Source organism: Myotis yumanensis, unplaced genomic scaffold (assembly GCF_028538775.1).
Source record: "Myotis yumanensis isolate MYYU_CA2020_CCGP unplaced genomic scaffold, mMyoYum1.0.hap1 SCAF_16, whole genome shotgun sequence".
NCBI lineage: Eukaryota > Metazoa > Chordata > Mammalia > Chiroptera > Vespertilionidae > Myotis > Myotis yumanensis.
The window spans coordinates 52,888,343-52,912,594 of record NW_027223767.1 but is presented as its reverse complement, the minus strand read 5'-3'; the positions used below and the strand labels follow the sequence as shown (position 1 = coordinate 52,912,594).

Here is a 24,252-nt window from a genome sequence, read left to right as displayed (position 1 = left end):
CCAGGGGCAGCTCACTGTTCTTTATTGCCGTCCCTGCCACCCCCCTGCTGGGGGCACAGCCGAGGCGGGAGCAGAGTGACGGAGCCCGAAGAAGGCCCATTTGGGGAGAACAGGCTGCGCCGGCAGCAGAGCCGGCGGGTTCTGGCTGATCAGCTGCTGGGGTCAGGGAGGACCTGAGGACCCCACAGCTCGCCTCTGCCTGGGGCGCGGGAGGGGGAGGCTCGGCGCGGCCAGTGAGGGACACGGCTCAGCCCAGGGACAGCAGTGGCCTCTGGGCGCCGAGTTTTGGCAAACTAACTGTTGGAGCAGCTGGGGGTCGGCTGGTGTGGGGGGGCAAGGGGCCCCGCTCTCGAGCCCGTGGCGCCCGCCCTGCACCTGGCTCTGTGGTCGGCTGGGCTCAGCTGTGGGTCAGCTAACCGTGAGCATCATGGAGGCCGCCCCCCGCGCCCCCGCGCCCCCCCTGCGACAAAGGTGCAGCAGCCACTGCCCTGAGGGAGCTGTGGACGGTGCTGAGGGCCCAGGAGCTGCTCCATGAAAGAACCCTCAGGGCCAGAAGAGGGGCAGGGACCCCGGAAAACCGGACAGCCCAGCGCACCCACCTCCGGTGTGAACTGCCTGCTGGGGGCGGAACTGGGGCCTGGACGCCTCCCTCTGCCTGTGGTCCGTGTGCAGGGCAGGGAGTGGGGGCGGGTGCAGGGAGGCGAAGCTACAGGGGCCACAGGGGTGGGGGCCACGCTGCTGGAAGGAGCTCTGACCAGGCAGGAGGCCAGGCAGTCCAGCCAGGGAAGGGGGCGGCCGAGCCCTGTGGCCGGTGCGGGCTCAGGGCAGTGCCGGCCGCGTGGCCTCGGGAAGGAGCCCCGTCAGGACGGCACTTTGACGCCGAAGTGCTTTCGCAGCTGCTCCAGGAAGACGAACGTGAGCACGGTGTGCGGCATGAGGCGGATGCCGGCAGGCACGAGGCCCTGCGGGGGGGGGGGGAGTTAAAGCTAGGGGACCCCAGCCCCTACCCACTGTGCGCCTCGACCCCCGGCACCACCCCTCCCCCACCACTGTGCCCCCCACGCACCCTCCCCCGAACCTTGTAGAAGGCCAGCGGCCCGAGCTTCGCCGTCTCCATGGTGCAGTGCAGCACGCCCTGCAGGAACGAGTGAGGCAGATGGAGCTGCGCCCCTTCCACGCGGAGCACAACCCCCTCCCACAGCCGGGCCGCAGGCCAGTGCACAGCGCGGCCGGACATTCAGACACGGGACGTGTGAGCCAAAAGGTCACGGCCGCCCGGCCGCTGCCCGGCTGACTGCTGATGCGGCAGAACCAGAGCCCTGAGGGCGGGGGGGTGGGCAGCAGGCTGGCTGTCGGGCACTGAGTGGGGTGGGGAGAACAGGGGCAGGGCCGCAGGCGTGTGAAGATGCAGAAGGCGCCGTGGGCACCATCCGGGCACCGTGGAGCCCAGGTCGTGCTCACTGGTGGGCACCGGGCCCTGCCAGTTAGTCTATCAGAGACTCTGACTCAGGGACACACGGGGCCAGGGCTGCTGGGAGGCGGCTGGGAGGGACCCATCGGGGGGAGAACAGCTGTTGGCCACCCCAGGGCCAGAGCCTGGCAGCTGCAGGGCAGGGACCCCCAGGCCCCGCTCACCTGGTACTCGCCCTTGGAATTCATCAGGCGGGTCTTCAGCACGTCCAGGGGCTGGCACAGGACCGTGGCACACCCGCCCTGGGGGGGAGGGAACACACACGTCACCCAGGCCTGCCATGTACGATGCCCGGGCGTCCCTCAGCCCCCACAGGCCTGCCCAGGCCCGGGAGGCGACCCAGGGCTGCAGGACCCAGGGCTGCAGGGGGCACTGACTACTCTAGCCTGGGCCTGGGTGCCCCTCTCCCGGCCTGGCACCCCCAGTCTGAGGGGGGCATCCAGCGCCCCTGCCCCGCCTGGCACTTACGGCGATGAAGCTGGCGATGAAGTGCGTGAAGATGCCATCGGACAGGTACCCCCGTGCCCAGGACCAGCTGCTTGGCCTGATCGTAGCAGGACAGCTGTGGGTGCAGGGAGGTCAGGGCCCGGCCGCCCCGGCTCCTGGGAGCGCCGACGGGGCCACAGGGACACCACCCGGATCCACTAGCGCTGCTGGCAGTCACCTCATGTACGGGGGCTGCTGGACAGGTGAGACCCGGCAGGGAGGGGCTGCCCAAGGCCATACACCCGACCTGCCTGTGCCCACTTCCCAGTGCCCACCTGTGGCCACCACCTTCCTCTGTGGTCTCTGGGGGGGGCTAGGCAGGGCAGGGACCCCTGGAGGCTCCCCCGAGCCCCCCTCCCTGTAGACAGCCTACCTGGCCTACAGTGACCAGCATCCCCCGACTGGAGGCCATGGTTGCACCCGAGAACAGCTTCCTCAGACCCTCTGTGGAGGGAGAAGGTGGGGCACCGGCACGTCCGTCAGGCTGCCCAGCTCTGGACGATGCTCCCTTCCCCTCTGCTCCTCGGGCTCTGGGCTCCCAGCTGGGGCTGCCCGGCCCCTGCCCGGTCCCTGCCCGGCTCCTGCCCGGTCCCTGCCCGGCTCCTTCCCGGCTCCTGCCCCGCTAAGGCCTGCTCCTCACCTTCACGGGCCACGCGGTACAGGCCGTCCAGGGCGTGGGCGTAGCTGCCGGGACACAGAACGGGCCCACGTGAGGCTCCCTGCGGGGTGGGGAGGGGGTTCCCCAGGACGAGCCCCGAGACCCTCGCAGAAGCCAAGGGCCGGGGCTGTTCCGGAGCTCAGAGCAGCCTCCTCCCTCGGGGACCTCGGCCCCAAGATCCCAGAGACCCACAGGAGCACACCTGATACCAGGACAGGAGGACGGGGCACCCTGCCCGCCCCTCCCCACCCTGTCACCAGGTCGGAGGGTGCACAGCGGGCTGGCTCGGAGCCACCGTCCCCCTGAACTGACGCCCGTGACGGGTTCACCGGGCGTCTGTCCACAGACAGGCCTCAGTGACAGCGCCTTAGACGGCACGGAAAATGGTGCTTTCGTCGTTAAAAAATCCCAGCTCCCAACCCGTGAAAAGCCCAACTCGGACTTCTAGGCCACCCTCCGAGGAAACATAGGCGAGGCGCCGACCGCAGGCGTGACCGGCCGCCCGCCACCCGCCCTGGTCCCAGACCCTCCCCAGGGAAGCCTCAGCACGGTTGGTTCCCAAAGCCGCGCCCCTGCTCTGCTCCCAGCGAGTCCCCTCCCCGCACAGCGCCCACCAGCCACACCCAAGGGCCGAACGCCCGACTCACTTCCGGCGCTGGCTCTGGGGCAGCTTCACGTCGTTCTGCATCCTGAAACAAGGGCGCGGCTCAGGGGGGCGGCCCCCTCGGCTCGCCCCACGGGCTCGGCCGGGCCGTCGGGGGACAGCAGACCCTGACCTTGGGGGTCACTGACCTGACGTTGACCATGTCGGCGGGAGTCCCCACGAAGCCTCCGACGCAGCCTGGCAACAGACCAGACCCAGCACGTGACCCCCGTGTTCCCGCTGCCCCGGCCCCTCTCCGCCCCGCCCCCCACTCACCGCTGACGGCGCCCAGCAGCACCTTCTTGTAGAAGGGCGGGGGCCCCTCGCTGCCCTTGGCCACTCGGTCCCGCACGGTCTCGTAGATGGCGAACCGAGTCAGGGAGTAGGTCATCTGGGGGGAGGGGCCGGCTCAGAGAGTGCGGGGGGAGGGGCAGGACAGGACGACGTGGACCCTGGGCGCGCCCCCCCCCAGCTGGCTGGGTGCACGGGCCTCACCCGACCACAGGGACGAGAAGCCCTCCCAAGGCCGCACGGCCAGCAGGTGGCTGAGCCCAGGCCTCGGTTTCCCCGTCTGTAAGTGGCCATCTCCAGCCGGCTGAGGGTGGGAGCAGCACACCTCACACCGCCCCGTCCTGCGCCCACCCCGGCGCGCCAGCTCCCAGCCCCGGGGTTCCTTCCTCCTGAGCAGCCTCAAAAGGGAGAAAGTCTGGGCCAGCCCTCCCCTCTGCCCGCGGGGCTGCTCGGCGGGGCTCTGGGACTGGGACCCGGGAGGCACCTGTCGGCACAGCGAGGCGCTCAGGCCGTTGTAGAGCGCCAGCACGCCGTCGGAGCGCACCACGTGCAGCGCCATGCCCGTCATGCGCATCCTCACCTCCTGCTGCGTCTGCAGGTGCACCTGGGGGCAGGGACACACCTGCTGAGCCGCCGGCCTGCTGACCTTTCCCACGGCCGGAGCCGCTACCCTCCCCCACGCCCCTGTGGGCCAGGTGCCGCCACCTCCCCCTTTAGAGGCAGGACACTGACGCTCCGGGCAGCAAAGGGCCTCCTGAGGGCACCCAGCCAGGGGGTGGCGCTGGGACACATGCCACGCCCGCCACCAACCTACTGTTTACAAGCGACAATACCAGGGACGGTGCGCCCGCCAGGCCCGCGAGAGTCCTCCGGGCACCTGCTGTGGGTGGGGATCAGCCGCCCCATTTTACAGATGAGGAAACTGAGGCAGGACCCAGCAGGGTGACTCGAGCCCCCTGTTCAGCCTCACTCACTTCGCAGGGGACCAAGTTATGGGCCTCAGAAGCATGGGGACTGGGAGAGGCAGGTGGGGCCTGGGCAGGTCACTGGCCTGTGCCTCAGTTCCTGTCGTGCTGTGAGGATGAAGGAACTCAGTGGATACACCCTCCCCCGCCCCCTTCAGGCTCTTCCCGGGGCTTCCGGTAGGGGAGCAGCACATGGGGATGGAGAGGGCTTGTGCCCAGCTCAGGGACACAAGCCGCGTCCTCCTGCTGCCCGAGCCAAGCTGGGGAGGACAGTGGGCACTGGGCCTGCGGTCAGGGCAGCCACGCGGGCAGCAGCTCCCGTCCAGGCAAGAGGAGGCTGAGGATCAAGTCAGGACATGAGACAGAGAAAGATCCAGGAGCTTTAAAATAATTTCCCCAATGACCATGCTGAGAGGTAAAAACCCCGGCTGGGCCTCCTCCGTGGCCGGCCTCCACCCCCGGCACAAGGCCACATGCTCCCGGGCAGAGGGGAGCCCTGCTCCTGTGGCCACCTGCCTCCCCTGCCTCATCCTGGCAGCAAAACAGCACCTGGGGACGGGGGTAGGGGGGGAAACGGGGGGCAGGGCAAGGGGCAGTGACGCCCAAAGGGGCCTTGGACAATGGGCAGGGGGCTAGGCCAGCCCAGGCCGGGAGGGCTCTGCAGCCCCTGGAGGCTGTGCCAGCTCCTGGTCAGAGCCTGACCCTCGGGACCCCCTGAGGTGGGGCTGGGGACATGCGAGGGCACCCACAGAGCAAATACACAGAGGTGAGGGAGGGAAGCCAGGTGCACCTCCCGCTCACCGCCGTGCCCTCTGCTGGTCAGCGCACCCTCCAGGCCCAGCCAGGCCTCAGGCCGGGCAGCCGGGCTACAGCTTCAGCTTACCGCAGGGCAAGCCCCCCCCCCCCCCCAGGTCCCTGCTCCCCTGGCTCTCGCCCTTGGGATGCATCAGGTGGCATTTTTGCTCATTAGAGAGCCAATGCCCTCCCTTCAGGAGAAGGGCTGCTGCAAGCATGCCCACAGGCAGGGGCGCCCGGGGGTGCCCGGTCAGCTGGCCACAAGCCACGTGGGCACAGACAGCTGGGGGGGGGCAGGGCAGGGGTGGCCGGTGGCTGCCCCTTGCCCACGGGCCCCACGTGACACAGTGCCAGCGCCCTGGGCGGCCCTTTCTCCGTTGTTCCTTGTGGTGAGACAGGGCTTGGCCGGCCTGGAGACAAGGAAGTTTTATCTCGTTCGGCCCCATCAGCGGGCAGGACCGTGTGCGCGCGGGGCCGAGGCTGCCAGGCACCCACCAGGCCAGGGGGAAGCGGCCCCGAGCGGGGGCGCCCGTGCCACTCGCCAGGCCTCCTCCCCGCTCCCTCCGCTGTGCCAGGCCCGCCGCGCGGGGGGCAGCTGGGTCCGCGCCCCGGGTTCGCGGGAACCGCCCCTCAACTGTCGTCGGGCCGGACGACGTCCTCGGAGGCGCGGGGGCCACGGGCGCGCGAGGCCAGGTGGCTGCCCAAGGTCACAGGTAGCGAAGCGCCGGGCCGGAAGGGCCAGGCCTCCAGGAGCCGGGGCACCAGGGCACCGGGCGCCCACCCCCCGGGGCCAGGCCGGGGGCCGCCCCCCCTCCCGCTCCCGGCGGCGTCTGCGGGCGGGGCAGCGAGCCCGTGGGCTGCGGTCCTCGGGGCCAGGCCGGCCGGCCGGTGCCCGCGGGTGCGGGAGCCCGGGTGGCGCGGAGCCCGGCCCGCCGCCCTCACCTTGAGCAGGTCCAGCGGGTGCGTGCAGCAGGCGGCCCCGGACGAGGCCAAGCCCCCGAAGTACCAGCGCGACACGCGCGCCTCGGCCGCCATGCCCGCCGCAGCGCCGGCGGCCCGGTCCGACCCGACTCGACCCGACCCCGCCCGGACCCCGAGCCCGACCCGGACCGGCCGCGCAGCCCCAGCGCCGGGTTCAAAGCGCGTCCGCCACCCGCGCCCGGCGCAGCCAATACGCCCGCGCGGCGCGGGGCGGGACCGCATCCGGGGCGGGGCCGGCGAGACCACGCCCCCTGTGCCTTAAAGGGGCCGCTGTCGCACGAACAGGAGGCGGAGCCGTGATTCCACTGCCCGGCTCTGCTGGCCGCGCGGACTTCGGAGCCTGCTGCGCGGGCCACCCCGATGCCCCCAGGACCCCCCCCACGCCTCGGGCACGTGGCTCTGCCAGCCCCCACCTCCGCGAGCACCCGCCCCGCAGGGTGGGGTCCTCCCCGGACACGTGCAGTGGCCAGAAGCTGAGAATCCCCGGGGACCGGCCTGCGGTTACAGTAAAACTAGGGGCGAAAGGCAAGTCCGAGCCCAGACACCGCCTCAGCCCGGACTTCCCAGCCACGCCCGGCCTCAGGCCTCCCTCCGACCAGGCCGCCCCGGGCTGGAGTCCTGGGGACCGACCCGGGCGACCGTCAGCAGGGAGCCTGCCCCTGCCCGTGGCTCCCACGCTCCTCCGCCCGCAGCCAATGGCCGGAAGTGCCGGCGGGCCCCCAGCCCAGAGGGGAGCCGAGTCCCCAGGGCCACTTCCAGGCAGGATCTTGGGGGCCCAAGAGTTCTCTGCCGGGGCAGCCTCCGATCTCAGGGGGCACAGCCAGACCCCTCCCCCAGGGCAGGACCTGCGGCTCGGCCACTGCAGCCCCCAGCCCAAGGGAGAAGGGGGAGGAGCGCTGGGGAAACCGCTCCTGGTCCCTGAACCCGCAGAGCCTGGCCTCATGGCCTCGGAACCAGCCGGTCTCCAGGATGTGAGCAAACCCGCCATCTATTCATCCGTTTAACTGGAGTGGCCACTTGGAGACTCAGGAGCCAGGTCTTCCGGACCCCCCCCCCCCCCCCCCGGCCTCTGACCCCGAGGTCATCCACTGGGCAGTGACGAGCAGATGGTGTCCTGCCCGGAAATGCTGGGATCCAGGGGGCAGGGGGAGGGGCCGTTGGCACCGGGGCAGCTGCCTGATCTGAAGGGGGAGGGATTGATGTCCACGGGCCACGCGAGGGGCTCAGCTGGCTGAGCCGGTTCCTGTGCCCAGAGGGTTGCTGGTTTGATTCCCAGTCAGGGTCAGGGCGCATGTGGAAGGCAGCCCATCCAGGTTTCTCACATCGGTGCTTCCCTTTCCCGTCCTCTCGCTAAGCATGTCCTGGGGTGTGGATCTTTTTTAAAGATGTCAGATGCAAACTAGGTAAAACCACCAGGGGCTCGAGGGCCGGAGGGTGGCAGGAATTCCCGGGAGGAAATGGGGGGCGGGGGACTCACAGGAAGCCCCTCCAGGAAGCGGAGTGGCTCTCAGTGGGGCACATGCTCTGAGGTCACAGCCGGGGCTGCCCTGGCCTGGGCGCTCGGTTACTGTCCTCCCCGAGCACCAGGGCTGTGGTTTGACCACCAGGGCACCTACAGGACCAGCCAGTGAATGCACAGGGGGGCGGAAGTCAGCGTTTCTCTCTAAATCAATTTCTAGCAAACAGAAAACCAGAACGAACAGCCCAGGCCAGGAGGCAGGAGGCGTGGTCCCTGGCAGGTACCCCAGGGAGGTGAGGTGCCCCTGAGCCCACTCCCTGCCCCCACACCTGCCTCATTCGTGTTGGGACCAGCCCTGGGGGAAGCTGATGAGCAGGGCTCTCTGAACCCTCCGGGGTCCCCCAGGCAGCACAGGGCCAGGCCCGAGGGGAGTGAGGGCTGGACTGGGGCCTGCTGGCAGGGACCCTCCAGCCCTCACGCTGGGGACTGTCCTCAAATTGGGAGGGGCTGGTGGGAGGCTCAGCAGCCTGGACACTTTAAGAATAAAAATGCAAAGAGCAGCCTCTGAAATGTGGTTCCTGGCAAAGCCGGGTCAGAACCCAGGAGGTGGGAAATGCACGGATACTGCGGGTCGGGGACAGAGGACGCCGAGTGGGGTCAGACAGAGCCCAGCCTGGCCACACGCCCGGGGCTGCCGGGCAGACAGGCACATCTGAGGCCAGGGCTGCCAGCCAGGCCGGGCTCTCGGGTGGGGCCCGGGGTCTGTTCTGGGGTGTCTGCACTTTCTCCTGGAGCCTGAAGCCCAGCAGGGAGGACGGAGCCACGTGGGTGGCCTGGCAGACACCAGGCTCCCTGGAACGGGAGGTCGGTGGGGGCAGGAGGCACCAGTCAGCTCCCTCCCAGCCGTGTCCCGTGACCTCGTCAGGCTGGGCAGAGCAGGAATGCTAACTCCTCCTGGGATCCGATGGGGTCTTGTCAGGTGCTCTGTGGGCACCAGCGGGGAACTCGGGACCCACAGATCCCCGCCCCTCCCAGGGCCAGGGCCATCCCTGGGGCACAGGCTACCGGGGTCCTCAGGTCTGACACTGTCTGGGCCACCTGCAGGCTGCAGCACATCCGGGGGAGCCAGGACCCTGACTGTGAGGGTGGGTGCAGGGCACCGAGCAGACACAGGTGCTGGCCTCGCCTGGCGCACAGAAGGCACTTGGCTAAAGGGCCCGGCGGCAGGGTCACTCCCTCTGAGCTGCGACCACGGGATGAGGCAGAGGCCCCATCACCCCAGCTGTGCCCCTGGCTCCCGGGGAAAGTGGACGAGGGTCCCTGAGCTCAGCCCACTTCCTCCCCCCCCACCCCCCCACCGCCCCGGCAGGCAGCTCAGCAGGCCATGCCCGGCCTCAGGTGGCCCAGCAGCCACTTCCGGGGGAAGGCACACCCAGAGATCTGCTGATGGAGAATCATTAACCCTGGGGCGGGCGGGGAAACTCTTCGGGTCAGGGGGCAGCCTTCCCGCCTCCTTAGACCGACGAGGTCCAGGGGGAGCACACACGGGAGGTGGAGGTGGGGGCCCAGCCCCCGGGCTTGGGAACCGCTGGGCTCGCCCACCCAGGAGCTGTCCCACCAGAGGCCGACTCCTGGACACAGCGCCCCCTCTGGTCCCACAGAACTTGCAGGTCATTCTTCCAACAGGCAAAGCTGGAGGGGTCCCAGCACACTGCGGCCCCTCCCTCCCGCTCCTTCCTTCCTGCTCTGGCCCAAGGCCCTGGTCCGTCTTCACTCCGTGCTGGTGCTTTGCAAGGACCTGGGGCACAGCCTCACCCCTGCCGGCCGGGGCGGGAGCCGCACACCCAGCTCCTGGGTGAAGGTCTGGCACCAGCCATGCTGCCGCCGGCCGGGCAGGACGGTTAACGCTGCCGATCACCTGCAGACCCCCTCCCGCTGCCCAGGACACAGAAGCAGCGCGCATGGCCCAAACCATGTATTTTCTCAGCGGCCACCAGGGGGCGGGTGGTAAACCCGGGGGGCGGTCCAGTCAGGCCAGGTGCCCACAGGCAGCGCTGCCTGCTGCCCCCTGCCCACTCGGTAGGTCCATGCCTGATCCAGGGCCCGGCTGCCGCGTAGTGGCGGGTGGGTGTGCCCTTCTGCTCTGAGGTGCCGGTCAGCTGAGCCTGGTGCTGGGCGGGGCGGCCGGGCCTCTCCGGGTCCCAGGGACCCCTGTCCACAGTTCTCGGGGAGCCTACTCCAGGACCACGGTGCCGCCCACCGCCTCCAGCGCCGCCTTGATCTTCTCCGCCTCGGCCTTGGTGACGTTGGCTTTGATTTCCTGGGGCAGCGACTCCACCAGCTTCTTCGCCTGCCGAGAGCCAAGTCAGACGCCGCCCGGGCTCCGCACCCAGCCTGCCCGCAGCGGCGGCCACTCACCTGCACGAGGTTGATGCCCTGGACGTAGTTCTTGATCTCCTTGATCAGCTTCACTTTGTCCACCGGCTTCGCCTCGGTCAGGCGGACGGTGAAGTGTGTCTGCTCCTTCTGCTTGGGGATGTCTTCTTCCTCCACCGCCTGGGGAGGGGGGGGGCGCTGGGTGAGGGAGGATGAGGGGAGCAGGCACCTTTGCTCCTGGGCTGCGGGTCCCCTCGATTCTGGCAGGAGAGACGCCTGGCCGGCCGGCCGCCCCTCCCACTCGGCGCCTCCCCCACCTCGTCCACTCCTCGGTCAGACTGGGTTCCACCACCCAGAACCCTTCCCAGCTCTCCAGAGGCTGTGATGACTGCCTCCCTCTCGGCCCCCAAAACTCATCCTTTTAAAACTGTAACTTGTGAGACAGGGAAGAGCAACCCCAGAAGTGCTTTGTGGGTGAAATGACATGATGGAGAAGCAGCGCCGTCCCAGCCCCGGCAAAGCCAGAGCCGTGTCCCAGCACCAATGACACCAGCTCAGCCCCCGCCTTCGCCAGGCGGCCGGCGGGGGTGGCGGAGCTCCTGAGGTGGGAAGAGTTGGGGTCGGAGTCAAGGCCAATGCCCTCTGCTGTGCAAACGGCGCCAGGCTACCTGTGCTGTCAGAGAGGGGTGTGCAGGGCCCCCGGAGAGAGGACAGGCCGGAAACCTGCCTTCAGCTTCAGGGAAGGAGACACACATGTGGCAAAACCTGAGTTATTTCTAAGGCTGGTGAGGGTGTGATTATTTCTACTTGTGGGTAATTGGAGATTTTAAAAAATAACAAATGTTGAAAACCACACACACATACAAAAAAGCAACACAACCCCGCAAATGAGTGTGCGGCTTCAAGTCTGCTGGTTCCTCGCAGACCCCCAAACCCGTGGTGGAGCTGCCCCCACCTCCCCCTGCTCTCCAGCCCTGGACACGCTCATGGCCCGCGTGCCCGGGAATGCCTTGCCGTCTCCCTCAACTCCTCAGGGCCTTCCTTTGACTTGTCACCCTCCTCTCCCCCAAGCTTCTTCCCCCACCCCCCTCCCGCAGAACTTAGCAAGTCCTGCTATTCAACACAACCTCTTCCTGTCCTTTCCCTTCCATCGGCTCATTGTTTCCCTCCCCTGGAAACACAGTCCCCACTGGACACAGGTCCCCAGTGGGCAGGGCCCTGCCCGTCCTCGGCCCCAGGGAGGCTGACCAGAGCCTCAGCTGGAAGCACACAGATGTGCGGGGTGTGTTGACTGGCGCGGGACAGAGATGAGGGACAAAGAGAATTCAGGACTCGAGGGAAGCTGGGACCTGGGCACCAGAGAAACGGGTCTCTGCGGAGGCCAGCGCCTGGCTCACCTCGGGGGCTGCGGCAGCAGGGGCGGCAGCGGGCATCGCGCCCCCCATGGGCATGAGCCCCACCTCCTGGATCTTGAGCGTTTTCTGCAGGGACAGAGGAGACAGTCTCAGAAGCTGGCGGTCACACCCACACACGCGCAGGGACGAGCCCGGCACATCCCTGCACCCGGGGAGCACACTTTCCACAACTGACCAAACCCTCCCCCCCAAATACACCAGGAGCAAGACACAAGCCCCGGACCCCACTGCCCAGGCCCGGCCGGCAATACCTTCAGGAGCTCATTGAGGTCTGAGATCTCCAGGAGCGTGAGGCTGGCAATGTCCTGGACCAGCTGCTGGATCTTGGGGGGGTACTCCTTGGGGGCGTTATCTAGGGGTGCACCGGCGAGGGCCTCTCCCCTTCGATGGCTGCTGCGTCGCATCAGCCGCACGGTGCTGACGCGCGGCACCTGTTGCCTAGACCCCATGCAAACAGAGCGGTCAGCCGGCACAGGCGGGTGACGGGCAGTCCAGGCAGGTGGTGCCATGAGCTTAGGTCTAGCCCCTTGGTCCCAACCCAGGGTTCTCAGCCTCCAGGCTCCACGTCGAGAGCAAGGGGGTTTCCCCGCTACTTTATATTTTATACTCTTCACAAGCCTTAGAAACCCACGTTGTTTATTATTATTATTAATTATTATTATTATTGCAGGATGTTGCCCTTAACAACTTCCTGGTTTGAATGAACCGTAGCAGCTCACGGGGTAATGCAATCACGTAAATGCACTTTGCTGCACAAAGCCTTTCAGAACCCGGAGCGCCGGATGCACTGGTGGGGGGCCTACACGTCACTGGGCTGCGGGGGAAACTGAGGCCCGGGCAAAGGCGGGAACCCGTCTCTTGATCTGAGGCCACCCCGGCACTCTCCGCGGCCCACACGGGGGGCGGGGGGTCTCTCCACGTCCCGCTTCCCCTTTGGGAACCGCCGGACGTGGGTGGCCTCCCGCCCGCTGCCCCGACCTGAACCATCGGTGGCCGGCTGAGGACTACCCTCTGCCCGCCCGGCCCTCGGCAGCCCGCGGTACCTGGCGAAGCGGAGCGCGGCGCCCCTAAGCCCTAGACACGGCCCCCATAAGGGGCGAGCAGCCGCCGGCAGCATCGCTCCACCGGCGGGAAGGTCACACGAGGCTCCCCGGAGGAGGGACGCTCTAGCTGCCAGAGCAGCCGAGTACACGCGCTGGGGAGGACGCTCTAGCCGCCAGGGCCGCCGAGCATACGAGCTGGGGAGGACGCTCTAGCCGCCAGGGCCGCCGAGCATATGAGCTGAGAGGGACGCTCTAGCTGTCCGGGCCGCCAAGCATACGAGTTGGGGAGGACGCTCTAGCTGCCAAGGCCGCCGAGCATATGAGTTGGGACAGACGCTCTAGCCGCACCTCGCGCTGGCTTCCTCTCGCTCGCTGAGATTACCCACAAGGGACCGGGCCAAGGGAGGCCAGTGGAGGCCGAGGCTGAGCGCGGGCTCCGTCTGAATGGGGGGCGGGCCCGCCCGTGTAAGAGCAGCGCAATGGCTCCTGCGGGACCCTCGCGTCAGCCGACCGCGGCTTTCGGCTCGTGCCGTTGGCTCGGCATCCGCGGTCACCATGCGCGGAGTGCTTGCTGCGCTCTGGCCGGCACGGCTGCCTCTCCCGCCGGCCCGGGAGGGAAGGAGCATGTTTTGTCCTTCGGTGCAGCCGCCCCGGGAGCGAGGACGCCTCCCTCCGCGGGACCGAGCGCGCGTCCCGGGCAGTGTGTGCTGGGGCTGTGATAGCCCGAGGGAACCGGGGCGGCGGGCTAGCGGGTCCCGGGAGAAGAGGATGCATAAGCCTTGGTTCTGTCTCCAGACCCCGGACCCCGCGCGCCCTGCCCGCCTCCTGGCCCAGCTCCCAACACCGGCTGCGGCGCCTGCCCCGAGGGCCTGGGCTTTGCTCTTTAGATGCAGCCAGAGGCACAGGCGGGTTCCTCTCCCGCCGCCACGGTGATGCCTGGAGCCAGCGCTGAGCGGACTTTATGTCAAACGACAAGGCGCTGCCCCTCCGCCCCGCACCTCCGCGTCCTGGCCCTGCCTTTGGCCTGCGCTCCGAGAGCCTCTGGGCCTGTTGACTAGTCCGCCCCGCATGGAGGAGCCACGGCCGCCGTCACCTAGGAGGTCTGGGTGGCTCAGCCGTTGAGTTCTGGATGCAAGCGGCGGACTCTCACATTGAACATCTTCCTCCAACTACAGCTACTGGCCTTGCAGTGGGACCAGAGCCGGGGGCCCTGCGAGCCCGTCCCAGGACTCGGGGCCAGGCTGGCCTGCGGGGATGCCCACACACTCCTGCCCAGCACCTTTCCCCTGAGCAGACGTGTGGTACTTGTTGAAGAGACTTTATTATGGCCAATCCATTCTGTCTAACTGGGGGCACTGGGTGACATGACAGCTCAGAAGCAGAGAAGCTGGAGACTAGCCCCCCTTCCTATGGGGGCCAGGAGCCCCTGCTGACAGCTGGGGGGGTCCTAGAGGGCTCTGGGGGGCACACGCTAGTCATCCATAGGCCCCTGCGGGAGTGGGGGGCAAAGGGACCTGACATTCAGGCTGGGGCTCACCCCCACCCCCCACCCCAGGCCCGGCCGTGGGGAAGGAGGTCGGAGGCCAACTCAGGGACAGGAGGTGGAGCCCGAGGGGTGAGCACAGGTGAGGACAGAAAGGCGGGCTGGGGGCAGGGGCACTACATGGAGAAGGGGAGAGCGAGGAGAGCAGAGGAGGGGACAGGACGCTAGTCAGATGGAGGCGGCGGTCTTGGGGAACGTAGTGTTACTCTGGGCAGCGCGCTGGCCTGGTCAGTCGAAGGAGATGAGCTGGGCTTCACTGCCCTGCACCTGCAGCCCCTGTGTGGGCGGCTGCTGGGCCACGGGCGGAGGCTGCTGGGGAGGGCCGCCAGCAGGTGCCATCTGGGGGACGAGAGGCCACTGGTGCTCCTCCCCAGACCCAGCTCCCCCTCTACTGGCTGCTCTAGAACACCCCACCCCAGCCTTGTCCCGGGTCTCCTCCAGCCCAGGATGCGTCCCCTCCTTGTCATGGGCTCTGAGCTTCACGCCCCAGCAGGGCCCACCCCCGGAATCCCGACAGCGCCTGCGGAGCTGAGCTTGAAGTCAACGTGGTTTGTTCCCCCCGGACGCTGCGTGCACCCAGGGTCTGCAGGCCGAGTGGCCTTCCCACTGGACTGCTTATCTTCCCAGGACGGTCCCCTGTAGAGGGCCGGGGCCCGGGTGGTGGCCTGGGAGGGGCTCACCTGCTGGTACATGGGCTGCTGCCCCGAGATGTAGGGCTGCGGCGGGGGCTGCAGAGATGCGTCCTGGCTGGGGAGGGCGGTCATGAGATTCTGTGGAGAATGAAAGGAACCCCGACATTGAGAAAGCAGCCCTGTAACCTGACTTGGAGGACCAGCTGGGGAGCCCAGTCGGGGGGAGGGGGGGTCAGAAGGACCGGCCTGTCGATGCCCCGCGTGGTCTCACCTGCATGCTGTAGGGCTGGTAGCCCATGGACACCGCCTGGTTCCCCATGTAGCCCATGCCGGCGGGCTGCGGGGGCTGGGAGGGCACCGTCTGTGGAGGGAAGGCCTGTGAGGAGTGTGAGGAGCTGGGAGAAGGGCTGGGCGGGGCGCCTCACAGGGGCCTCTGGGGGAGGGGCGCAGCCTCACCCTACCTGATAGCCCTGGGTGGGGGTGGGCTGGTAGGAGGAGTAGGCTGGGCTGGCGGCGGGTCCGGCTGGGCCCTGGGGGGCTGTCTGTGCGCCAGGGACCCCTGCTGGGTACATGTAGGTGCTCACCACGCTGGGATCTGGAGGAAGAGGAGTGAGGGGGAGACCCTGGAGTTGGGGAGCATTTCTCTGAGTTTTCCTTTTTTGTTGTGAGACTTGGAACCAAGTTCATGTTTCACCTTCTCACTCAAGGGAAATAAAGACATCAACACAGATGGGAGGGGACCCCCAGCGATGAGTGAAGTCAAATGAACACAACTGTATTGCAGCCGAGTCAGGACACTGCAGGGCGGGTGGCGTCGCCCGAACCTCCTGAACCCAGAACCGGGATCGGGACAGCGAGCACCTGTCAGGCCTGGGCTGGATCCTGAAACTCCTTTCCGAATCCCAGGACCCAAGTCAGTCCACACGGGACGGGGTGGGGGTAGGGGTGAAAGGGGAGGAAGCCAGAGCCTCCAGCCGGAAGGTGTCGGAGTGAACGCACGTTAGTGTGCATGTAGAGAGCGAATGTGGAAGAATGTTAACATTCGAGGAATCTTGGAAATTCTTTACACCATTCGTTCTCTTAGCTATTCTATAAAACAAGCCAACGTAAAAATGAAACAAATAAAGTAACGGTCTGGGGCTCATGTTGGCTGGTCGACGCGTCCGCCCACCCGGTTACCTGCTCCGGCCCCGGGCACGCTGGGGTAGGGGCTGCCGGCGGCCGTGGCCGGCTGGCTCATGTACACGGTGTGCATGGGGGAGCCCTCCACCGAGCCTGCCGGGCTGTAGGTCCCTGGGAAGCTTGTGGGGCCAGAGGGCTGGTACAGCACGCCGCCCGCCGCGGGCATGGCCTGGAGCTGGGGAAAGAGACGGCTGTCAGGGGGCTCCCGGCGGCTGCAGGGCAGTGGGAGCGGGAGGGGCGGGCGCCTGCCTGGGCGTAGGGCAGGGAGAAGGCGGGCATCTGGGCGCGCATCTGGATGGTCTGCTTCTGCTGCTCCAGGCGCAGCTGCCGCTCCTTCTCCTGCTCCTGCAGGCGCTGGATGGCCAGCTGCCTCTGCACCTCCAGGTACTCCTGCGGGCACAGGTAGCTGTCAGCACCGGCCGTGCCGGTGCCCGCCACCCGGCCGCCCGGCCACCCAGCGTACCTGCTTCTTCTGCCGCATGATCTCCAGCTTCTGGGCCAGCTGGATCTGGCGCTGGCGCTCCGCCTCCTCGGCCGCCCTGCGCAGCTTCTCCCGGTGCTCCTCCCGCAAGGCGCTCAGCGCCCCCCGTGCGTCTCGGATCTGCGCCAGCTTGTCCTGCAGCCCCTCGTAGTACACTGCAGGGGGCAGAGGGCCGTGGCTGTGGCTGGGGGACGCCTCCTTCAGCTGCCGGCCCCATGCTTGGTGGGCTGGGCTATTTCCCGACATTGGGACCCCCCACAGCCCAGCAGCGCGGGCCCGAGGGACTCACACCGGCGCTCGTCCAGCTGGTTGAGCAGCTCCAGCAGCTGGGGGTGCATGCTGTTGATGGACTGGAAGAGGGACAGCACGGCCGAGTCGTTGGTGATGCTGCGGCCCCGTGCGTGGTTGCTCTTCATGCGGTTGACGAAGGTGCTGACGGCGTTCTGCAGGGCCTTCAGGAACTGCGCGTGGCTCTCCTCCGACTCCCCGTTCTGGAACTGCTGCTGGGGACGGGCACGCTGTGGGGTCCCCCGGCTCCCGAGTCAGGATCTGCCTCCGTGGGCAGGGCCTCTGCCCGGGGCCTCAGCAGCCGCGCCTGCACCAGCCCCGGACCCGGACCGAGGCCAGCACCTCAGGCTCCAGTCCTTCAGTGAGGACAGAGCCGGCTGCAGCCCCTGTGGCCGCCCACAAGCACCGCCCCCCCCCATAGGTGACACGGACCGGCCTCCCTGCAAAGGCCTGGCATCTACTCCAGTGGCAACAAGGCCCGGGGCCCCAGGACGGACAGCGGGTGGCTCTGGGCGCTGGTCCGCTCTGTAGGCAGCCAGGCCCAGGCGCCTCTGGTCGCTGTGGGCGGCGGGGCCTGCGCTCTGCACCCAGAGGCTGTGTCCGTGGCCCGAGGAGGGCGCTTACCTCGCTGAAGAGGCCCCCGGAGGAGGTTATGGGCTGAGGGTCCGTCTCGGGGAGGGAAGTCTGGAAGACACAGAGGGTGAGTGGCTGGCCAGTCCCCGGGGCCTCCCAGGGGCACCGAGAGCGGCCTCACCTCCACCGCGGCCGCAGGGGCTGCGTGCGCCTCCACAGGCTGGGTGGCCGGCTCCGCCAGGGGCGCGGGGGGCGGAGGGCGTGGGGCTCTTCCGAGCCTCCTCCTGCTTCTTCTCCCAGTAGTTCCGGTTGAGGTACCGGGCGAGCTGCGGGCAACGGGAGGTCATCCGAGGGCCAGGGCGCAGGAGGGGAGCCCCGCGCACAGGACACTCACCTCGGGGTCCATGTCCTCAGCCAGAGGCGCCGACGAGTTCTGGGGAGACAGGGGAGGGGCGGAGGGTCACAGGCCACAGCACAGCTCCCCCACAGCCCTCACTCGGGCCGGATGGCCACGGCTGGTGTGAGGGAGCCCAAGGGGCGCCATAACGGCTGACGAGATGCAAGGTGGCACCTGCCCACCAACCGTACAAACGGTCCCCAACGGGCAGGGGCAGGGCTGGCCCCACCCCCCACAGAAAGTCCGTCCTGTCCCGGCCCAGGTGAGGCTAGAAAGGGCAGCCACCTTGGCCTAGGGCTCCGCCTGCTCCCGCCTGGGACAGACAGACGGACAGCACGGGCCTCTGCACCCGCACATGGGGGATGGGGCCTCCCTCCTGGTCCCAGCAGGAGCACAGGCCCTCACATGAACCACCAGGAACCTCAAGCCCAAACTGAGAGGCGTGGGAGAGCCTGGGCTCTCACCATGGGGACCCCTGGCCGGGAGCCGAGAGCGGGGATGGGAGTGCGGAGGGTAGGAGGCCAGGGGGCAGGCGCCATCCTTTCTGGGCAGCCCTCCCGCTCCCTCCCACGGGGAGCAGTCCAGCCAGCGTGTGGGCCACGCGGGGCGGAGGGGGACTCACCACGGGTGACGCGTACAGGCTGCTGGCGGGGGGCGCGGACGAGGCCACGGGTGTGGGCTCCGCCTTGGGGTACGCTGTGTACCCCGACTTGTGTCTCTGTGGGAGAACCAGGAAGAGTGTGTCCCGCAGGGAGCATGGGCATAGCAAGCCCAGCCTCCACACTCAGCCCTCCCCAAACATCGAGGGGTGCTCCCCTAGCTCCCCACCTCGGTGCAGCCTCGGGTTCCTCCTCCCCACTCACCATCCTCTCCTTCTCCTCGGCCTCCGACTGGGACAGCGCCAGGGCCAGCTGCAGCTCCTCCTCCTCCTGCAGGGCCGTCTCGTCCCGCTTGGGGGGCAGCTGGGGGCAGACAGACTGGTGAGCGGGGCCCGGGGAGAAGGGCGGGGTGGGGGGGGAGGCGGGCCGCGTGGGGCGAACCTGGGACTGCTGCGACAGGGGGCTGGTCAGGTACTCCGGGGGCAGCTCCGTCGTGGGGGGGGCCTTGCCGTCCGCTTTCCTGGACAACAGGGTGCTGTGAGGGACCGGGCACCGCACCCGGCCCCCAAGGATTCCCCAGTGATCACGTGGTCACACCCGCACCCCAGAGAAAAACTGAACCTCAGACTAGCCCTCACCTTGTCACGCCCGTGTCTTTCCTGGAAGTTTGACTTCCAGACTAAAAAGTTAAGAGGCAACAAACTCCAACAAGCCCCAGGCTCTGGGTGCCCGCCTGGCTCCGCCCTGAGTCTGGGGCAGCTGAGGCTGGACAGGGGGCAGGGCCGGCCTCTGCCAGGCCTCGCTTCGGGGGACAGAGCCGGGCTGCGGGGAGCGGGGAGCAGGCGGGCGCCGGGGACTCACTTGTTGAGCTGTTCGTAGCAGGGCTCACACACGCGCACCTCCTTCTCGATGCCGAACTTGGGGATGGTGGAGTACCGGGAGGAGCACTTGCCGCAGAAGATCTGGCCGCAGGCCCGGCAGTGGTGCTGCGACACAGGGCGGTGGCGGCTGCAGGACGGGCCACTGACCCCACTCGCCACTCCACCCAGCAGCGCCCACCGGAAGCTGCCAGGCTGGCCTCCCGGGGGGCGGGCCCTCCCGACGCGGCACTCACCTTGCGGGTCACCACCCCGAACTGCACCCTGCAGCGGTGGCACTCCTCGGCGTCCACCCAGTCGGGGGCCTGCGGGCGGGCGGCAGAGTCAGGCCCCGCCCCGCCCCCTGCCCCGCCCCCGCAGAGTCAGGCCCCGCCCAACCCTCCTGTCCCGCCCCCCGCCCCCCCCCCCCCGCAGAGCCAGGCTCCGCCCAGCCTTCCTGCCCCGCCCCCCCGCAGTCAGGCCCCGCCCTCTGCCCCGCCCTCCCTGCTCCCGGAAGCCCCGGCCCAGAGGACAGAGGACGCTTCCTCCTAAGACCGAACACAAGGTGCAGTGGCCTCGGGGACAGGCCGGTGCCACGTAACCGCGAGCCCGCCAGCCACAGCCCGCTCACTCCACTGGGCCACGCTGGGCGCCGCACTTTGCACGCAGACAGCAGCTCCCTGCGGCCCAGGTCCCAGCAGGCCGGTCCCCGGCTCCCTCCGCCCGAGCAGCGCCCCCTCGGCCGGCACCAGAGACTCACTCTCTCCGCAGCGAACATGGCATCGCTCTCCTTGAACTCCGGGAAGACGTGTCCTGGAGAGAGAAGGCTGCGGTCACCGCGGGCCGCCAGGTGCAGAGGCCCCAGGCTCACCTGCCCCCCAGGACCGTGACCAGGCTCAGCACCGCGGTCTCTATGGAGAGAGACCTCCGAGAGCACCCACTGGGGCCGCCCCTTCTGTTCCCGAGCGCGTTGTGTGCTGCTTGGCCCCACCCCGGCCCCAATGGGGTTGAAGTCTGGAAAGGCAAGGGCTCGCGTGCCTGGAGCTGGGCTGACCCACGCTCCTTGGGGTGCCCGATCCTTGGGGGTACCCGCTCCGTGTGCCACTGCTGGTTGGCTGGTGGGTGCCGTCCCCGCCCGCCCAGAGTGAACACTGCCCGGGTCACCCGATGCGGACACTGTCCCGCCGACTCACCCTCCACCTTCATGATCTGGTAGGTGTCCTGGACCACCTTGTACTTGGGCTCGTTCCGGAAGGCGTGCGCCCAGGCCTGGATCAGGTACAGGATCTTGTTTCGGACGTTGACTTCCACCTGCCTCTGCAGAGGAGGGAGGACGACGTGAGGAGGGACACGGAGATGTAGGTGCAAAGGGATGTCAGCGTGACCACGTGGCCGGAGGACCCACTGCTGGGGCAGAGGTGGGCAGGTCCCCAGTGGGGCACAGCCCCAGGCCCAGCCCCCTCCATGGAACCCTGACCCTGAGGAGAACCCCTGGCATCTGTCTGCCCACGGGGCCTGCAGGGTAACCCCAGATCCTGTAACAAGACCGGACTGGGAACCCCTCGCCTGTACCCTGCCTGACGCTGGGCCCTCCTTCCAGTCACAGCCAGGCCCACACCCAGCACCCTCTCCACCACCTGGAGCACCAGCTACACTTCTAGTGCCTCGGGGCCACCCGCCCAGGTCGCCCAGGAGGACGCGGGCAGAGCAGGCGGCTTCAGAGGGGCAGCCACAGCTCAGCGCCGGCTGCTGGGCCTTTCCTGGGATCCGTGTGCCACCGGTGGAGGCCTCATCGCCAAGGGGGACTAAGGGCCTTCGGCCATGATCTGCGGAACTCCTCCCCCTCTTCCCAATGGCCTCTGAGGAGCCAACCATCAGCTCAGGCCCAGATGGGCTCTGGCCCGTGGGCCCAAGGCACCGGCAGGACCAGGAGACCGCCGGAGCCGGGGCTGCGCTCCTCAGAGCACCCAGGCAGCCGCAACTCCGAGGGGCCCTTTCACCCCAAGAATGTCCGCCCCACCCCGCTCTGCATCACACAGCTCGGGGTCACTGCCAGGTCACAATCCCTGAGGGGCAGCGCCGGCCCGGGCTCAGCAGGACTGTCCCTCCTCTGCCCAAGGAGGGCATTGCCCCTGTCCCTCCAGCACACATCCGACCACTGCACCCTGCTCAGCGTGCGGGCGCCCAGCTGCCCTCATCCCTCCTCCCCTCCCCCTCTGCTCACACACATGCAGCTCTTTCCTCCCCTCAGTGAGTGTCCTGCCTTCACGGCTGGGCTCCAGCCCTGCCCTCAGGGCTCCCTGGGCCTCTGCTCTCTCTCTCTCTCTCTCTCTCTCTCTCTCTCTCTCTCTCTCTCTCTCACACACACACACACACACACATGCAGTTCCTTCCTCCACCTTCCTCTCCTCAGTGAGTGTCCCGTGTGTCAGTGTCAGGTGAGGCCTGGCCCCGCCCCCAGATGCCTCGTCCACCTGGAGGCAGAGGGACCTCCGGTGCCCAGACATCCCCGGCTGAGGCCGGCCTGGAGCAGGGACCACCCACACTGGCCTCGCGGCCTCTGCCACACCTGGTGCTGCTCCTGCCACAGGTGCCAGCAAACACCCGGAACGGCCCCGGCCTGGCAGCGGGCGACACCCTCCCCGGCTGGACCCGCCCTGAGGAGCGCCCACCTTCAGCAGCTCCTTCAGCTCCTCCATGGTCTGCTTGTTGGCCACCTCGTCGTGGACGGTCTGGCCACAGTTCTTCACCACGGACTCCATGACCTGCAGACCCCAAGGAGGGGAAGGGACGGGCAGCTGGTCAGCACAGGGACCCCTCGGGATGGGCCCACCGCCCCACAGAGGGCCGCCCTCCACAGGCGTCAGGAGAGCCCCGGGAGCCTGCGCTACCCAGGCTCCACCTGACTCCACGTGCCATCTCCACCAGAGGCTAGAGCCACCCTCCCTGCCCGAGGTCAGTGTCAGGAGGGGCAGGTGAGGCCCGGCCCCGCCCTGGCTCTGCAGGCTGCTCCATCTGCCTCCCGCCCGATGCCTGCACTGTGCGGGCACTGCCCCAGGCGGTGGGGAGGCCGTGGGCCACTCCTCTGCCACCCTGACCGCTCGGGACGGGCCCTGAGAGGGTGCGGTGCAGGCGTCCAGTCACCTCTAGGGCATACAGGGCCACGTGGGGGTTCTTGTCACTGACTTTCTTCTTGATGGAACTCACAGCATATTTTGCCCTGAAAGGAAAGGGCGTTGGTAGAAGCGCAAAGAGACGGGAGAAAGAAACCGTCTCCCATTCTCATAGACGAGAGAAACCCAGCTCCGCCTGGCCCTCGAGGCCCCCACGCTGTACAGAGGCCTCTGGCTGTGCCAGATCTCAAAACCCCCAGGCGCCCGGACCACACGGCTCCGCCCAGGTGCGGGGCCCTGAGGGCAGTGGGCACAAGCTCCCCTCACTTACTGCGTGTCCCCCTGGCGGATCAGGTCACAGATCTGCAGGATGGACTCCCAGTCGGTCTCCAGCAGAAGCTGGCTGGTGGCTTTGTCTAAGACGGAAACGCACCATCATGGGGGCTCGTCCTGCTGGGGTTTCCTCGGGGGCCCCCAGCTCAGCCACAGGGAGGTGCTGCCTCCACCCCGTTTCAAACGCTCGGATGCAATGGAAAACCCCGTGAACATCCTCCGGGCGCAGTGAGAGCCGTGGGAGCACTGGCCTGGCCCAACGAGGCAAAGGCTTGGAAAATAACAACAGAGACCCCGGCCCCCGCGGCCCGTGGCTCAGCGTCGACCTATGAACCAGGAGGGCAGGGCAGGTGCGCGGGTTGTGGGCTCAATGATTTTTCTCTCATCACGGATGTCTCTCTCTCTCCCCTTTCCCTTCCTCTCTGAAGACAATAAACATACGTTAAAAACACAACAGAGAAATCCTGTTGTGTGCGTTACCAGCCTCTGGGCAACCCTCTCCACCAACCCGCTTCTTGCACAGCCTCAGCGGGGAGGGCACTGCCAGGGGTCACGCAGCTCGCTGGGGACACAGCCAGGACCCCACCTCGGGCCGGCTGACTCGAGACAGAGACCCCAGCCCTGGTTTTCGGAGGTTGGGCCTCGCTGGTGAGATTCCCGCGGGGGCCAGGCCCCGGAGCAGCACCTGGACTCCGTCCTCTGCTTCAGGGACTGACCTCGAGGATTCTCCAGAATCCCTCTCTCCCTCCCCATCACGTGCGAGGCTCCAGCCCTGCTGGCACCCTCCTCCCTGGAGACGCCAATCGCCCAGCAAGGCCTGGCCCTTTCGCGCTGATCTGCTGGGAACTCCTGGGTTGGTCCTCTAGAGGCGGAGCCACCCCCTAGCGGGGGTCCCTCGCCTGCTCCCCGCAAAAGCAGGAATGACGCTGGGCCTGAGGGTGGGCTCGGGGAGACCAGGGGGGACCCAGGGCGCCTGTCCATTCCGTGGGAGGGAGGGGCTCGCCCGGGAACATTCCTCCCCCCTGACAGGTGTGACCTCCCGGAGCTCAGAGAGGGTGAGCCACAGCCCGACCGACGGGACCGCCTCCCCGAAGCGCCCGGGCCCGTGGGGACAGCGGGGCTGGCACGGGCCGCAGGGAAGCAGGCCGCAGCAGGTCCCGGGAAGATGTCCTCTTTTGGGGGTGCTCGTGTTTGGGTCAGAAGCCCCAGCCCCACGCGACCTCGGCTTTTTGCGGGGCGGACGTCCACCGAGATGGGCTATTCGGTCGAGTCACCCATCTTGGTGACTCAGAATCTCGAGCTCGCTCGGTCAGGCGGCCGCGGTCGGCTCCCGGAGACCTGCCGGCTCCAGGCCCGGCTCCTCCCCGGACCCTCACCGCCCAGCCAGCGCCCGCGCCTGGCACCGCCAACCCCCGCTCGCGGCGCGCCCACCCAGGGCCCGGGCCGCGCGGAGGCCGGCCGCTCCGCTCGGATCCGCTCGGGGCCGCGGGCCGGCGGGGAGGAGCAGGGGCCGCGTTACCTAGGAGACGCTCGAAGGTGCCGCTGCCGCGCCCCATGGCGACCCGGACCCGACCCGACGCCGAGGCCTCCTTTGCTGCGAGCCAGCGCGTCCCCGACTTCCGCTTCCGCCTTCCCCGCGGGCGCGCGCACGCACACGTCGCCCTCCTCCAA

General features: G+C 68.1%; 3 protein-coding genes across 3 annotated transcripts; all 3 read right to left on the bottom strand.

Annotated features, from left to right (window-relative positions):
- On the bottom strand, positions 1 to 6,459 carry SLC25A10 (solute carrier family 25 member 10). The gene is given in 12 exon segments (XM_070394204.1): positions 1 to 962; positions 1,079 to 1,135; positions 1,636 to 1,713; positions 1,940 to 1,990; positions 1,992 to 2,033; positions 2,331 to 2,401; positions 2,598 to 2,641; positions 3,263 to 3,304; positions 3,408 to 3,456; positions 3,535 to 3,649; positions 4,034 to 4,153; positions 6,252 to 6,459. Coding segments are annotated over 12 exon segments (864 nt in total). The 5' UTR covers positions 6,345 to 6,459; the 3' UTR covers positions 1 to 860.
- Positions 6,460 to 9,709: 3,250 nt separating this feature from the next.
- Positions 9,710 to 12,705, bottom strand: MRPL12 (mitochondrial ribosomal protein L12). The gene is made up of 5 exons (XM_070393003.1): positions 12,584 to 12,705; positions 11,792 to 11,978; positions 11,523 to 11,606; positions 10,168 to 10,305; positions 9,710 to 10,099 (listed from the first exon to the last, which is right to left on the bottom strand). The coding sequence occupies exons 1-5, from the start codon at positions 12,655 to 12,657 to the stop codon at positions 9,983 to 9,985; spliced, it is 600 nt and encodes a 199-aa protein (XP_070249104.1). The 5' UTR covers positions 12,658 to 12,705; the 3' UTR covers positions 9,710 to 9,982.
- A 1,180-nt stretch (positions 12,706 to 13,885) lies between these two features.
- HGS (hepatocyte growth factor-regulated tyrosine kinase substrate) lies at positions 13,886 to 24,229 on the bottom strand. Its single transcript, XM_070393374.1, is given in 23 exon segments — positions 13,886 to 14,465; positions 14,807 to 14,896; positions 15,030 to 15,119; positions 15,220 to 15,353; positions 15,938 to 16,115; positions 16,190 to 16,330; positions 16,404 to 16,576; positions 16,711 to 16,939; positions 17,334 to 17,393; positions 17,464 to 17,532; positions 17,534 to 17,608; positions 17,677 to 17,715; positions 18,302 to 18,397; positions 18,543 to 18,641; positions 18,720 to 18,798; positions 19,140 to 19,264; positions 19,393 to 19,461; positions 19,896 to 19,948; positions 20,329 to 20,452; positions 21,808 to 21,900; positions 22,280 to 22,355; positions 22,580 to 22,664; positions 24,101 to 24,229. Coding segments are annotated over 23 exon segments (2,325 nt in total). The 5' UTR covers positions 24,138 to 24,229; the 3' UTR covers positions 13,886 to 14,354.
- Positions 24,230 to 24,252: the final 23 nt, after the last annotated feature.